We start from the raw sequence: 17,158 nt of genomic DNA on the forward strand, positions 1-17,158 counted from the left end.
TTCACAATTGTATTGCTCTTACAGTGAAAAAATGTTTCTGTTGCAGGAGATTATATCTCCTTTCCTCCAGCCTTAAATTATGACCTCTTGTCATAAACTATTTTCTTGGAATAAATATAGCTTCAGCCATCTCTGTATATGGGCTTTGAATATATTTATATAAAGTAATCATATCTAGAGAAAACAGTCCTAGTTTGGCTAACCTCTCCTCATAGATTAAATTCTCCATTCCCCTTATTAGCTTTGTGGCCCTTAAAGCGACAATCTACACCAGAATTTTTATTGTTTAAAAAGATAGATAATCCCTTTATTACCCATTGCCCAGTTTTCTATAACCAACACAGTTATATTGATGTACTTTTTACCTCTGTGATTACCTTGTATCTAAGCCTCTGCAGGCTGCCCCCTCATTTCAGTTCTTGTGTCAGACATGCATTTTAGCCAATCAGTGATGACTCCTAAGTAACTGCATGGTGCGTGAGCACAGGGTTATCTATATGGAACACATGGACTAACACCCTCTAGTTGTGAAAAAATGTCAAAATGCATTCAGATAAAAGAGGTCCTTCAAGGGCTAAGAAAATAGCATATTAACCTCCAAGGTTTCGTTTTCAACTAAGAATACCAAGGAACAAAGAAAAATTGATGATAAAATGAAATTGGAAAGTTGTTTAAAATTACATGCCCTATCTGAATCGTGAACTTTTATTGACTAGACTGTTCCTTTAAATGATTAACAGAAACCAGCCAATGCTGTAGAAAAAAAAAACAAGATAGTTATTAATGTGCAACATATTCAGTTGTGTTCTTACCTTGCGTGTTCCTGAAGGATGTAATCGCTTGTCTGTAAGGATTTGGGTAGTCGGGCGCATCAGCCAGGTTGGCAAATACCAACAGCAATAGCAGACTCTGGTTTGCTAGGGGGGACGACTCCTCCTGCTGGGGTGTTGGTTTGCTTCCCACCCCACCTAATGTCAAAACAGTCCATAGACCACCTACAATAAGACACAAAACATGTAGATATCATGAGGTTATGACATCAAATCTACCCAATCAAGTAAGATATTAAACTCATAACTGAATTCCCATATAAATATACAAAACACTTTGTAATGCCGTTTCATTATATATTTTGACTCTTTTCCCTTTTTCTTTTTGACTCTTGTTTTTTTGGTGTTTTTTTTCTACTGCAAACGAAAAAAAACATAATTTATGTAAGAACTTACCTGATAAATTCATTTCTTTCATATTAGCAAGAGTCCATGAGCTAGTGACGTATGGGATATACATTCCTACCAGGAGGGGCAAAGTTTCCCAAACCTCAAAATGCCTATAAATACACCCCTCACCACACCCACAATTCAGTTTAACGAATAGCCAAGAAGTGGGGTGATAAAAAAGTGCGAAAGCATATAAAATAAGGAATTGGAATAATTGTGCTTTATACAAAATCATAACCACCACAAAAAAAGGGCGGGCCTCATGGACTCTTGCTAATATGAAAGAAATGAATTTATCAGGTAAGTTCTTACATAAATTATGTTTTCTTTCATGTAATTAGCAAGAGTCCATGAGCTAGTGACGTATGGGATAATGACTACCCAAGATGTGGATCTTTCCACACAAGAGTCACTAGAGAGGGAGGGATAAAATAAAGACAGCCAATTCCTGCTGAAAATAATCCACACCCAAAATAAAGTTTAACGAAAAACATAAGCAGAAGATTCAAACTGAAACCGCTGCCTGAAGTACTTTTCTACCAAAAACTGCTTCAGAAGAAGAAAATACATCAAAATGGTAGAATTTAGTAAAAGTATGCAAAGAGGACCAAGTTGCTGCTTTGCAGATCTGGTCAACCGAAGCTTCATTCCTAAACGCCCAGGAAGTAGAAACTGACCTAGTAGAATGAGCTGTAATTCTCTGAGGCGGAGTTTTACCCGACTCAACATAGGCATGATGAATTAAAGATTTCAACCAAGATGCCAAAGAAATGGCAGAAGCTTTCTGGCCTTTTCTAGAACCGGAAAAGATAACAAATAGACTAGAAGTCTTACGAAAAGATTTCGTAGCTTCAACATAATATTTCAAAGCTCTAACAACATCCAAAGAATGCAACGATTTCTCCTTAGAATTCTTAGGATTAGGACATAATGAAGGAACCACAATTTCTCTACTAATGTTGTTGGAATTCACAACTTTAGGTAAAAATTCAAAAGAAGTTCGCAACACCGCCTTATCCTGATGAAAAATCAGAAAAGGAGACTCACAAGAAAGAGCAGATAATTCAGAAACTCTTCTGGCAAAAGAGATGGCCAAAAGGAACAAAACTTTCCAAGAAAGTAATTTAATGTCCAATGAATGCATAGGTTCAAACGGGGGAGCTTGAAGAGCTCCCAGAACCAAATTCAAACTCCAAGGAGGAGAAATTGACTTAATGACAGGTTTTATACGAACCAAAGCTTGTACAAAACAATGAATATCAGGAAGAATAGCAATCTTTCTGTGAAAAAGAACAGAAAGAGCAGAGATTTGTCCTTTCAAAGAACTTGCGGACAAACCCTTATCTAAACCATCCTGAAGAAACTGTAAAATTCTCGGTATTCTAAAAGAATGCCAGGAAAAATGATGAGAAAGACACCAAGAAATATAAGTCTTCCAGACTCTATAATATATCTCTCTAGATACAGATTTACGAGCCTGTAACATAGTATTAATCACAGAGTCAGAGAAACCTCTTTGACCAAGAATCAAGCGTTCAATCTCCATACCTTTAAATTTAAGGATTTCAGATCCTGATGGAAAAAAGGACCTTGTGACAGAAGGTCTGGTCTTAACGGAAGAGTCCACGGTTGGCAAGAGGCCATCCGGACAAGATCCGCATACCAAAACCTGTGAGGCCATGCCGGAGCTACCAGCAGAACAAACGAGCATTCCTTCAGAATCTTGGAGATTACTCTTGGAAGAAGAACTAGAGGCGGAAAGATATAGGCAGGATGATACTTCCAAGGAAGTGATAATGCATCCACTGCCTCCGCCTGAGGATCCCGGGATCTGGACAGATACCTGGGAAGTTTCTTGTTTAGATGGGACGCCATCAGATCTATTTCTGGAAGTTCCCACATTTGAACAATCTGAAGAAATACCTCTGGGTGAAGAGACCATTCGCCCGGATGCAACGTTTGGCGACTGAGATAATCCGCTTCCCAATTGTCTACACCTGGGATATGAACCGCAGAGATTAGACAGGAGCTGGATTCCGCCCAAACCAAAATTCGAGATACTTCTTTCATAGCCAGAGGACTGTGAGTCCCTCCTTGATGATTGATGTATGCCACAGTTGTGACATTGTCTGTCTGAAAACAAATGAACGATTCTCTCTTCAGAAGAGGCCAAAACTGAAGAGCTCTGAAAATTGCACGGAGTTCCAAAATATTGATCGGTAATCTCACCTCCTGAGATTCCCAAACTCCTTGTGCCGTCAGAGATCCCCACACAGCTCCCCAACCTGTGAGACTTGCATCTGTTGAAATTACAGTCCAAGTCGGAAGCAGAAAAGAAGCCCCCTGAATTAAACGATGGTGATCTGTCCACCATGTTAGAGAGTGTCGAACAATCGGTTTTAAAGATATTAATTGAGATATCTTCGTGTAATCCTTGCACCATTGCTTCAGCATACAGAGCTGAAGAGGTCGCATGTGAAAACGAGCAAAGGGGATCGCGTCCGATGCAGCAGTCATAAGACCTAGAATTTCCATGCATAAGGCTACCGAAGGGAATGATTGTGACTGAAGGTTTCGACAAGCTGCAATCAACTTTAGACGTCTCTTGTCTGTTAAAGACAGAGTCATGGACACTGAATCCATCTGGAAACCCAGAAAAGTTACCCTTGTCTGAGGAATCAAAGAACTTTTTGGTAAATTGATCCTCCAACCATGATCTTGAAGAAACAACACAAGTCGATTCGTATGAGATTCTGCTAAATGTAAAGACTGAGCAAGTACCAAGATATCGTCCAAATAAGGAAATACCACAATACCCTGTTCTCTGATTACAGACAGCAGGGCACCGAGAACCTTTGTAAAAATTCTTGGAGCTGTAGCTAGGCCAAACGGCAGAGCCACAAATTGGTAATGCTTGTCCAGAAACGAGAATCTCAGGAACTGATAATGATCTGGATGAATCGGAATATGCAGATATGCATCCTGTAAATCTATTGTGGACATATAATTCCCTTGCTGAACAAAAGGTAAGATAGTCCTTACAGTTACCATCTTGAACGTTGGTATCCTTACATAACGATTCAATATTTTTAGATCCAGAACTGGTCTGAAAGAATTCTCCTTCTTTGGTACAATGAAGAGATTTGAATAAAACCCCATCCCCTGTTCCGGAACTGGAACTGGCATAATTACTCCAGTCAACTCTAGATCTGAAACACATTTCAGAAATGCTTGAGCTTTTACTGGATTTACTGGGACACGGGAAAGAAAAAATCTCTTTGCAGGAGGTCTCAACTTGAAACCAATTCTGTACCCTTCTGAAACAATGCTCTGAATCCAAAGATTGTGAACAGAATTGATCCAAATTTCCTTGAAAAAACGTAACCTGCCCCCTACCAGCTGAGCTGGAATGAGGGCCGCACCTTCATGTGGACTTAGAAGCAGGCTTTGCCTTTCTAGCTGGCTTGGATTTATTCCAGACTGGAGATGGTCTCCAAACTGAAACTGCTCCTGAGGATGAAGGATCAGGCTTTTGTTCTTTGTTGAAACGAAAGGAACGAAAACGATTATTAGCCCTGTTTTTACCTTTAGATTTTTTATCCTGTGGTAAAAAAGTTCCTTTCCCACCAGTAACAGTTGAAATAATGGAATCCAACTGAGAACCAAATAATTTGTTACCCTGGAAAGAAATGGAAAGTAAAGTTGATTTAGAAGCCATATCAGCATTCCAAGTTTTAAGCCATAAAGCTCTTCTAGCTAAAATAGCTAGAGACATAAACCTGACATCAACCCTGATAATATCAAAAATGGCATCACAGATAAAATTATTAGCATGCTGAAGAAGAAGAATAATATCATGAGAATCACGATGTGTTACTTGTTGCGCTAAAGTTTCCAACCAAAAAGTTGAAGCTGCAGCAACATCAGCCAAAGATATAGCAGGTCTAAGAAGATTACCTGAACACAGATAAGCTTTTCTTAGAAAGGATTCAATTTTCCTATCTAGAGGATCCTTAAACAAAGTACCATCTGACGTAGGAATAGTAGTACGTTTAGCAAGGGTAGAAATAGCCCCATCAACTTTAGGGATCTTGTCCCAAAATTCTAATCTGTTAGACGGCACAGGATATAATTGCTTAAAACGTTTAGAAGGAGTAAATGAATTACCCAAATTATCCCATTCTTTGGAAATTACTGCAGAAATAGCATTAGGAACAGGAAAAACTTCTGGAATAACCACAGGAGCTTTAAATACCTTATCTAAACGTTTATAATTAGTATCAAGAGGACCAGAATCCTCTATTTCTAAAGCAATTAGTACTTCTTTAAGTAAAGAACGAATAAATTCCATTTTAAATAAATATGAAGATTTATCAGCATCAACCTCTGAGACAGAATCCTCTGAACCAGAGGAATCATCAGAATCAGAATGATGATGTTCATTTAAAAATTCATCTGTAGGGAGAGAAGTTTTAAAAGATTTTTTACGTTCACTAGAAGGAGAAATAACAGACATAGCCTTCTTTATGGATTCAGAAACAAAATCTCTTATATTATCAGGAACATTCTGCACCTTAGATGTTGAAGGAACTGCAACAGGCAATGGTACTTTACTAAAGGAAATATTATCTGCTTTAACAAGTTTGTCATGACAATCAATACAAACAACAGCTGGAGGAATAGCTACCAAAAGTTTACAGCAGATACACTTAGCTTTGGTAGATTCAGCACTTGACAGCGATTTTCCTGTAGTATCTTCTGACTCAGATGCAACGTGAGACATCTTGCAATATGTAAGAGAAAAAACAACATATATATAAAGCAAAATTGATCAAATTCCTTAAATGACAGTTTCAGGAATGGGAAAAAATGCCAAAGAACAAGCTTCTAGCAACCAGAAGCAATAAAAAATGAGACTTAAAATAATGTGGAGACAAAAGCGACGCCCATATTTTTTCGCGCCAAATAAGACGCCCACATTATTTGGCGCCTAAATGCTTTTTGGCGCCAAAAATGACGCCACATCCGGAACGCCGACATTTTTGGCGCAAAATAACGTCAAAAAATGACGCAACTTCCGGCGACACGTATGACGCTGGAAACGGAAATAGAATTTTTGCGCCAAAAAAGTCCGCGCCAAGAATGACGCAATAAAATGAAGCATTTTCAGCCCCCGCGAGCCTAACAGCCCACAGGGAAAAAGTCAAATTTTAAGGTAAGAAAAATGTTAAATTAAAATGCATTATCCCAAATATGAAACTGACTATCTGAAAATAAGGAAAGTTGAACATTCTGAGTCAAGGCAAATAAATGTTTGAATACATATATTTAGAACTTTATAAACAAAGTGCCCAACCATAGCTTGGAGTGTCACAGAAAATAAGACTTACTTACCCCAGGACACTCATCTACATATAGCAGATAGCCAAACCAGTACTGAAACGAGAATCAGCAGAGGTAATGGTATATATAAGAGTATATCGTCGATCTGAAAAGGGAGGTAAGAGATGAATCTCTACGACCGATAACAGAGAACCTATGAAATAGACCCCGTAGAAGGAGATCACTGCATTCAAATAGGCAATACTCTCCTCACATCCCTCTGACATTCACTGCACGCTGAGAGGAAAACCGGGCTCCAACTTGCTGCGGAGCGCATATCAACGTAGAATCTAGCACAAACTTACTTCACCACCTCCCTTCGGAGGCAAAGTTTGTAAAACTGATTTGTGGGTGTGGTGAGGGGTGTATTTATAGGCATTTTGAGGTTTGGGAAACTTTGCCCCTCCTGGTAGGAATGTATATCCCATACGTCACTAGCTCATGGACTCTTGCTAATTACATGAAAGAAAGTTGTACTGCATCCTATTGAGGGTGGATTTTTTTTTATTTTTTTTTTTTTAAATCAAATTTGTTTGATTTAAAAAGGATTTTTTGTATAATATTTTTTTAAATCAAATACTTTTTGAGGTAAAAATCTATTTAAAGATTGCTTCTATTTAAGAAACACTATAATTTATAAAGGTTAATTATCCTGAAATATGTTAATATTTTAATTATATAACAAGATGCTGTATATTCATGCTGTAATGTTTAATTCTTTAGTAAATTAATCACAATGTCATGCTCTCCCAAAGGTTTCTGTCAGATTATATTGGGCAATTTTTCTGTCTTGAAGATATTATCACATATTATTGGTTTTGTAATTCTCAAAACTGTGAATTTGTGTCTGCAGAAATAACATGCCGCTTCTTCACAGCAAACATGTTAGAAAATAAACATATATAGTGGAGAAATGGACCTTAAAGGGACATATTAAAAAAGAAAAATGTTGGTTTCAGATAGAACTTTTCAGATTTCAGATGAACTTCTATTATAAAATGTGCTTCCTTCTCTTGGTATCCTTTGTTGAATGAGACCAATGCTCTACTAAGGCCTAGCTGAATACATTGAGTGAGACCGTGACCAGCAGCTAAGTAAAGCATTGCTTCTGAGAAAAGTAACTGGAAATTTGTTTAAAGTTGCATGGTCTTTCTAAATCAAGAAAGTTTAATTTTTAATTATGTCCCTTTAATGCCATTGCTCCCCTGCAAATCTATGTACATAGAATTAACCCATACTAAGCTTCAAGAAGCTAACTGAATAGAAGAGCAGATCTGCACAAAGACCTAAGTATGAGGGGCAAACATTAAAAATTAAATATGTTATTGTTTTAGTTAAACAAAACTATTGAAATTGTTATTATTAAGGTAATGGTAATTTTTTTTTGTTAAATAAAAAATATTCTAAGAATTAAAACCATGAAAATTAATTTGCAGACTAGTAATTTAAATTGAGATTTAAATCAAATCCACGGTGATCCTATACAAACCAAAATGCAGACAGATGCTGACATGCTACAGTATAATTGCTAGACCAGTGCAGGAGCTCATTTTCCCCTGTCCCTTTTCAAGGGGGTTAACCTTTAACTACAAAACAATTTAATTGTGCTAAAAAAAAAAAACAACAGATGCTTATTTTTTATAGTGTATGCGGGTTTTTGTAATATAGTGTTTAATTGCTGATATCTAGCATACATATATAACAAAGCAGGTTGAAATAAAATAAAGGAGCAATAATATAATGTTTTTATGTTCTATCTAGAACATCAGGATATTGCGCTATTGCTTGAACAAAACTGTAGCAAGGGGTTAAAGTGAAGGTAAAGTTTTCCGCAATTGAAAGCAGTATTCTGTTAATTACTTAATATATAGCAAGATCGCTAAATTTTTATCACATATTTGTATATATATATATAAATATAAAATAAATACTTTTCGTGTTCGGCCTCTTATAGCTCCTCCCTTCATTTAGTTCCTGTTTTTTTGTGTATTACGTATAGAGCGTTCCCACCCGTTCTATACGTATTGTAAATGCGCGTTCGCGATTCTCTGAAAGTTTGCGCATATCACACCGTAACGTCTAATTGCGCCTGCGCGACGAAAAACAATGACGAGCACGGCTTACAAGATACAGCAAGTATAGCTAACGCATGCGCACAATGAATACAAATGAAGTGACATCAAATGACGGCCGCCTAACGGCCAGACATAGGATTGGCTACTCGAAGAACGTGACCTATCCAAAAAAAAAAAAAACGGGCAGATTACAGAACGATTAGTTTCCAGTGTAAAACGGCTGATAAATCGGTAAATATTGAACAGTAACAAAATTGATGAATTAAATTACCCTTTATTTTTAGGCTATTTACATTTGCAATCATCTAAACTAAACATGCTAACTTTAAAGACATATTAAACAAGCTTTAGACCAGGAGCGTACATTAACTATTTAAAGGGACATGAAAAAAACCCAAATTTCTAATTTCATGATTTAGAAAAAGCATGCAATGTTAAACAACTTTCCAATTTACTTCTATGATTTGCTTTAGTCTCTTGATATCCTTTGTTGAAAAGGGATGTCTAAATCGGCTCAGTAGCTGTTAATTGGTGGCTGCACATAGAAGCCTTGTGTGATTGGCTCACCCATGTGCTAAAGAATGAAGCAAATTAAATAGAAGTTAATTGGAAAGTTGTTTAAAATTGTATTCTGTGTCTAAATCATTAAAGAAAAATGTTAGGTTTCATGTCCCTTTAAAATTACTTTAATCCCTTTGCAGAGGTTAAAGGGGTAGAAAGGTCAAAAATGAAATGTGCATAAATGCGTTTCAGTTTGCAATAGAAGCATTTTTGCAATATACTTCTGTTATTACTCTTTTTCAATGGAATACGCACATATGCTGTGAGGGCTTGTGCACCAGTATTCAAACAGTGTGCCTGCTTAGAGACCTGGCAGTGGTGCGTATTACTTGTGTCATACAAACAACTGCTGACTGTCTGAGAGGTGCACAGGTCCTCACAGGATATGTAACAACATTTTATTAGAAACATTTCTGCTAATGGAAGAATACTGAAACGCATCTGTGCACCTTTCCTTTATTACTGCAATAATAAATTGTTCTAGCATATTACAGCAGTTTATAATGCCCCGTTAATTTGCTAGGTGCAAAACTGTGTTGAAAACTCACTGTTTCCATAGGAAGATTTTACTGTAAGATAAATCTCAGGATGATGTGATCTCCATGACAACAGATGCCCGTAACTAGCAATAATATGACACAAAGATGGGGGAAATTTTGCTTCAGACATACATGAAAAAAACACAATTTATTTCTAACATTATTCAGAGAGAGGATACATTTTTAAACTACTTTCCAATTTACTTATTTAATCAATTGTGCTTCATTCCCTTGGTATCCTTTGTTGAAGGAACAGCAATGGATTACTGGAAGCTAGCTGAATACATTGGTAAGCTAGTGACAAGAGGCTTATATGTGCAGCCACCAATAAGCAACTAGCTCCTGAGCCTACCTCAGTATGATTTTCAACAAAAGGATAACAAGAGAATTAAGCAAATTAGATGTTTGGAATTGTATGCTGTAGCTGAATTATGAAGGGACAATTTTGGGTTTCATCATGTCCCTTCAAACAGCTGTCTCCTTTTTACATTGTGTTTAATGTTGCAATTTTGGTATACCCCCAGTTACTGGAGCATATGCAGGTATGCCTGCTTCTGATTCTCTCACCGGCAGTACTGTGCTTAAATGAGGACTTGGTCAGTTACTGGACCATATGCAGGTATGTCTGCTTCTGATTCTCTCACTGGCAGTATTGTGCTTAAATGAGGATTTGGCCAGTTACTGGAGCATATGCAGGTATGCCTGCTTCTGATTCTCTCACCGGCAGTATTGTGCTTAAATGAGGATTTGGCCAGTTACTGGAGCATATGCAGGTAATGCCTGCTTCTGATTCTCTCACCGGCAGTATTGTGCTTAAATGAGGATTTGGCCAGTTACTGGAGCATATGCAGGTATGCCTGCTTCTGATTCTCTCACCGGCAGTATTGTGCTTAAATGAGGATTTGGCCAGTTACTGGAGCATATGCAGGTATGCCTGCTTCTGATTCTCTCACCGGCAGTATTGTGCTTAAATGAGGATTTGGCCAGTTACTGGACCATATGCAGGTATGCCTGCTTCTGACTCTCTCACCGGCAGTATTGTGCTTAAATGAGGATTTGGCCAGTTACTGGAGCATATGCTGGTATGCCTGCTTCTGATTCTCTCACCGGCTGTATTGTGCTTAAATGAGGATTTGGCCAGTTACTGGACAATATGCAGGTATGCCTGCTTCTGACTCTCTCACCGGCAGTATGGTGTGCTTAAATGAGGATTTGGCCAGTTACTGGAGCCATATGCAGGTTTGCCTGCTTCTGATCTCTCACCGGCAGTATTGTGCTTAAATGAGGATTTGGCCAGTTACTGGAGCATATGCAGGTAATGCCTGCTTCTGATTCTCTCACCGGCAGTATTGTGCTTAAATGAGGATTTGGCCTAGTTACTTGGAGCATATTGCAGGTATTGCCTGCTTCTGATACTCTCACCGGCAGTATTGTGCTTAAATGAGGATTTGGCCAGTTACTGGACCATATGCAGGTATGCCTGCTTCTGACTCTCTCACCGGCAGTATTGTGCTTAAATGAGGATTTGGCCAGTTACTGGAGCATATGCAGGTATGCCTGCTTCTGATTCTCTCACCGGCAGTATTGTGCTTAAATGAGGATTTGGCCAGTTACTGGACCATATGCAGGTATGCCTGCTTCTGACTCTCTCACCGGCAGTATTGTGCTTAAATGAGGATTTGGCCAGTTACTGGAGCATATGCAGGTATGCCTGCTTCTGATTCTCTCACCGGCAGTATTGTGCTTAAATGAGGATTTGTCCAGTTACTGGAGCATATGCAGGTATGCCTGCTTCTGCTTCTCTCACCAGCAGTATTGTGCTTAAATGAGGATTTGGCCAGTTACTGGAGCATATGCAGGTATGCCTGCTTCTGCTTCTCTCACCAGCAGTATTGTGCTTAAATGAGGATTTGGCCAGTTACTGGAGCATATGCAGGTATGCCTGCTTCTGACTCTCTCACCGGCAGTATTGTGCTTAAATGAGGATTTGGCCAGTTACTGGAGCATATGCAGGTATGCCTGCTTCTGATTCTCTCACCGGCAGTATTGTGCTTAAATGAGGATTTGGCCAGTTACTGGACCATATGCAGGTATGCCTGCTTCTGACTCTCTCACCGGCAGTATTGTGCTTAAATGAGGATTTGGCCAGTTACTGGAGCATATGCAGGTATGCCTGCTTCTGATTCTCTCACCGGCAGTATTGTGCTTAAATGAGGATTTGTCCAGTTACTGGAGCATATGCAGGTATGCCTGCTTCTGCTTCTCTCACCAGCAGTATTGTGCTTAAATGAGGATTTGGCCAGTTACTGGAGCATATGCAGGTATGCCTGCTTCTGCTTCTCTCACCAGCAGTATTGTGCTTAAATGAGGATTTGGCCAGTTACTGGAGCATATGCAGGTATGCCTGCTTCTGACTCTCTCACCGGCAGTATTGTGCTTAAATGAGGATTTGGCCAGTTACTGGACCATATGCAGGTATGCCTGCTTCTGATTCTCTCACCGGCAGTATTGTGCTTAAATGAGGATTTGGCCAGTTACTGGACCATATGCAGGTATGCCTGCTTCTGATTCTCTCACCGGCAGTACTGTGCTTAAATGAGGATTTGGCCAGTTACTGGAGCATATGCAGGTATGCCTGCTTCTGATTCTCTCACCAGCAGTATTGTGCTTAAATGAGGATTTGGCCAGTTACTGGAGCATATGCAGGTATGCCTGCTTCTGATTCTCTCACCAGCAGTATTGTGCTTAAATGAGGATTTGGCCAGTTACTGGACCATATGCAGGTATGCCTGCTTCTGATTCTCTCACCGGCAGTATTGTGCTTAAATGAGGATTTGGCCAGTTACTGGACCATATGCATGTAAACCTGGTTCTGGTTTTGTCACCTGGAGTGGTACAGGGGCTAAACTTTGACTGTGTTTTCAAACTCCTTGCAGGTGTTTAATTACCATAAACTCATGGGCATGGAGAAAAATCACACACAAACTTTTTTTTGAGGATTATATCATGTATGTGTCTCCTTTACATCTAGAACTTGCTTATTGAGATAAATGGGTTTCAAGCTAAAATTTACCATAATAAAATTATTTCAGGAACCTCTTAAATGACAAGCCTTCTTAAAGGGACAGTCAACACCAGAATTATTATTGTTTAAAAAGAAAGATAATCCCTTTATTACGCATTCCCCAGTTTTGCATAACCAACACAGTTATAATAATACACTTTTTACCTCTGCAATTAACTTGTAGCTAAGCATCTGCTGACTGCCCCCTTATTTCAGTTATTTTGACAGACTTGCATTTTAGCCAATCTGTGCTCACTCCTAGGTCACTTGATTTCACCTGCATGAGCTCAATGTTATCTATATGAAAAACACATGAACTAATGCCCTCTAGTGGTCAAAATGCAATCAGATTAGAGGCAGTTTTTAAAGGGACAGTCAACCATAGAATTGTTATTGTTTTAATAACAAGTTTTAATTGTTTTAATAAACCAGTTTTGCATAACCAACACAGTTATATTAATACACATTTTACCTCTGTGATTACCTTGTATCTAAGAACCTTCTTCCAGCCCCCTGATCACATGACTGTGACTGTTTATTATCTATTGTCTTAAAATTAGCATTGTTTTGTGCTAGATCTTAAATAACCCCCTGTGCCTGAACACAGTGTTATCTATATGGCCCACGTGTACTTTCTGTCTCTTTGTGTTGAAAGTTGATTTAAAAAGCATGTGATAAGAGGCAGCCCTCAAGGGCTTAGAAATTAGCATATGAGCCTACCTAGGTTTAGTTTAAACTAAGAATACCAAGAGAAAAACATAATTTATGCTTACCTGATAAATTCCTTTCTTCTGTAGTGTGATCAGTCCACGGGTCATCATTACTTCTGGGATATTACTCCTCCCCAACAGGAAGTGCAAGAGGATTCACCCAGCAGAGCCGCATATAGCTCCTCCCCTCTACGTCACCCCCAGTCATTCGACCAAGGACCAACGAGAAAGGAGAAACCAAGGGTGTAGTGGTGACTGGAGTATAATTTAAAAAATAACTGCCTGCCTTAAAAACAGGGCGGGCCGTGGACTGATCACACTACAGAAGAAAGGAATTTATCAGGTAAGCATAAATTATGTTTTCTTCTGTTAAGTGTGATCAGTCCACGGGTCATCATTACTTCTGGGATACCAATACCAAAGCAAAAGTACACGGATGACGGGAGGGATAGGCAGGCTCTTTATACAGAAGGAACCACTGCCTGAAGAACCTTTCTCCCAAAAATAGCCTCCGAGGAAGCAAAAGTGTCAAATTTGTAAAATTTGGAAAAAGTATGAAGTGAAGACCAAGTTGCAGCCTTGCAAATCTGTTCAACAGAGGCCTCATTCTTGAAGGCCCAAGTGGAAGCCACAGCTCTAGTAGAATGAGCTGTAATCCTTTCAGGAGGCTGCTGTCCAGCAGTCTCATAAGCTAAACGTATTATACTACGAAGCCAAAAGGAAAGAGAGGTAGCAGAAGCCTTTTGACCTCTCCTCTGACCAGAGTACACGACAAACAGAGAAGATGTTTGTCGAAATTCCTTAGTTGCCTGTAAGTAAAATTTTAGGGCACGAACTACGTCCAGATTGTGTAGTAGACGTTCCTTCTTCGAAGAAGGATTTGGACACAAAGAAGGAACAACAATCTCTTGATTGATATTCCTGTTAGAGACTACTTTAGGTAAAAACCCAGGTTTAGTACGCAGAACTACCTTATCTGAATGAAAAATCAAATAAGGAGAATCACAATGTAAGGCTGATAACTCAGAGACTCTTCGAGCCGAGGAAATAGCCATTAAAAATAGAACTTTCCAAGATAACAACTTTATATCAATGGAATGGAGGGGTTCAAACGGAACGCCCTGTAAAACGTTAAGAACAAGGTTTAAACTCCATGGCGGAGCAACAGTTTTAAACACAGGCTTAATCCTCGCCAAAGCCTGACAAAAAGCCTGAACGTCTGGCACTTCTGACAGACGTTTGTGTAACAGAATAGACAGAGCTGAGATCTGTCCCTTTAATGAACTAGCGGATAAACCCTTTTCTAAACCTTCTTGTAGAAAGGACAATATCCTAGGAATCCTAACCTTACTCCAAGAGTAACCTTTGGATTCGCACCAATATAGGTATTTACGCCATATCTTATGGTAAATCTTTCTGGTAACAGGCTTCCTAGCCTGTATTAAGGTGTCAATAACTGACTCAGAAAACCCACGTCTTGATAAAATCAAACGTTCAATTTCCAAGCAGTCAGCTTCAGAGAAGTTAGATTTTGATGTTTGAAAGGACCCTGTATCAGGAGATCCTGTTTCAGAGGTAGAGACCAAGGTGGACAGGATGACATGTCCACCAGGTCTGCATACCAAGTCCTGCGTGGCCATGCAGGTGCTATTAGAATCACTGATGCTCTCTCCTGTTTGATTCTGGCAATCAATCGAGGAAGCATCGGGAAGGGTGGAAACACATAAGCCATCCTGAAGTCCCAAGGTGCTGTCAGGGCATCTATTCGGACTGCTCCTGGATCCCTGGATCTGGACCCGTAACGAGGAAGCTTGGCGTTCTGTCGAGACGCCATGAGATCTATCTCCGGTTTGCCCCAACGTCGAAGTATTTGGGCAAAGACCTCTGGATGAAGTTCCCACTCCCCCGGATGAAAAGTCTGACGACTTAAGAAATCCGCCTCCCAGTTCTCCACTCCCGGGATGTGGATTGCTGACAGGTGGCAAGAGTGAGACTCTGCCCAGCGAATTATCTTTGATACTTCCATCATTGCTAGGGAGCTCCTTGTCCCTCCCTGATGGTTGATGTAAGCTACAGTCGTGATGTTGTCCGACTGAAACCTGATGAACCCCCGAGTTGTCAACTGGGGCCAAGCCAGGAGGGCATTGAGAACTGCTCTCAATTCCAGAATGTTTATTGGCAGGAGACTCTCCTCCTGACTCCATTGTCCCTGAGCCTTCAGAGAATTCCAGACGGCACCCCAACCTAGAAGGCTGGCGTCTGTTGTTACAATTGTCCAGTCTGGTCTGCTGAATGGCATCCCCCTGGACAGATGTGGCCGAGAAAGCCACCATAGAAGAGAATTTCTGGTCTCTTGATCCAGATTCAGAGAAGGGGACAAGTCTGAGTAATCCCCATTCCACTGACTTAGCATGCATAGTTGCAGTGGTCTGAGGTGTAAGCGAGCAAATGGCACTATGTCCATTGCCGCTACCATTAAGCCGATTACCTCCATGCATTGAGCCACTGACGGGTGTTGAATGGAATGAAGGGTGCGGCAAGCACTTTGAAGTCTTGTTAACCTGTCCTCTGTCAGGTAAATCTTCATTTCTACAGAATCTATAAGAGTCCCCAGGAAGGGAACTCTTGTGAGTGGAACGAGTGAACTTTTCTTTTCGTTCACCTTCCATCCATGTGACCTTAGAAAAGCCAGTACTAACTCTGTATGAGACTTGGCAGTTTGAAAGCTTGAAGCTTGTATCAGAATGTCGTCTAGGTACGGAGCTACCGAAATTCCCCGCGGTCTTAGTACCGCCAGAAGAGCACCTAGAACCTTTGTGAAGATTCTTGGAGCTGTAGCCAATCCGAATGGAAGAGCTACAAACTGGTAATGCCTGTCTAGAAAGGCAAACCTTAGATACCGGTAATGATCTTTGTGAATCGGTATGTGAAGGTAAGCATCCTTTAAATCCGCTGTGGTCATGTACTGACCTTCTTGGATCATGGGTAAAATTGTCCGAATAGTCTCCTGGCCTGCTTGCCCTTGTTCCAGGACTGGTTAGGTCTCCAGCCTTGTCTGTAGCGAGTACCAGATCCTTCTTGTTTTGGAGCAGTGGAAGTTGATGCTGCTCCTGCTTTGAAATTCCGAAAGGAACGAAAATTAGACTGTCTAGCCTTAGGTTTGGCTTTGTCTTGAGGCAGGGCGTGGCCCTTACCTCCTGTAATGTCAGCGATAATTTCTTTCAAACCGGGCCCAAATAAGGTCTGTCCCTTGAAAGGTATATTAAGTAATTTGGACTTAGAAGTTACATCAGCTGACCAGGATTTTAGCCACAGTGCTCTACGCGCCTGAATGGCGAATCCGGAATTCTTAGCCGTAAGTTTAGTTAAATGTACTACGGCTTCCGAAATGAATGAATTAGCTAGCTTAAGTATTCTAAGCCTGTCCGAAATGTCGTCCAGCGTAGCTGAACTAAGGTTCTCTTCTAGAGACTCAATCCAGAATGCCGCTGCAGCCGTGACCGGCGCAATGCATGCAAGGGGTTGCAAAATAAAACCTTGTTGAACAAACATTTTCTTAAGGTAACCCTCTAACTTTTTATCCATTGGATCTGAAAAGGCACAGCTA

The 17,158-nt window shown here is 40.0% G+C and overlaps 1 protein-coding gene across 2 annotated transcripts in view; it reads right to left on the reverse strand.

Moving 5' to 3' along the window:
* Positions 1 to 17,158, reverse strand: part of DYM (dymeclin) — a 1,389,654-nt gene that overhangs the window by 880,227 nt on the left and 492,269 nt on the right. For both annotated transcript variants that reach the window (XM_053701098.1, XM_053701099.1), the window contains exon 9: positions 813 to 995. In XM_053701098.1, coding sequence (XP_053557073.1) covers positions 813 to 995 — 183 coding nt within the window. The remainder of the gene's footprint in view (positions 1 to 812; positions 996 to 17,158) is intronic.

The sequence above is a fragment of the Bombina bombina genome, chromosome 2 (assembly GCF_027579735.1).
Source record: "Bombina bombina isolate aBomBom1 chromosome 2, aBomBom1.pri, whole genome shotgun sequence".
Taxonomy (NCBI): Eukaryota; Metazoa; Chordata; class Amphibia; order Anura; family Bombinatoridae; genus Bombina; species Bombina bombina.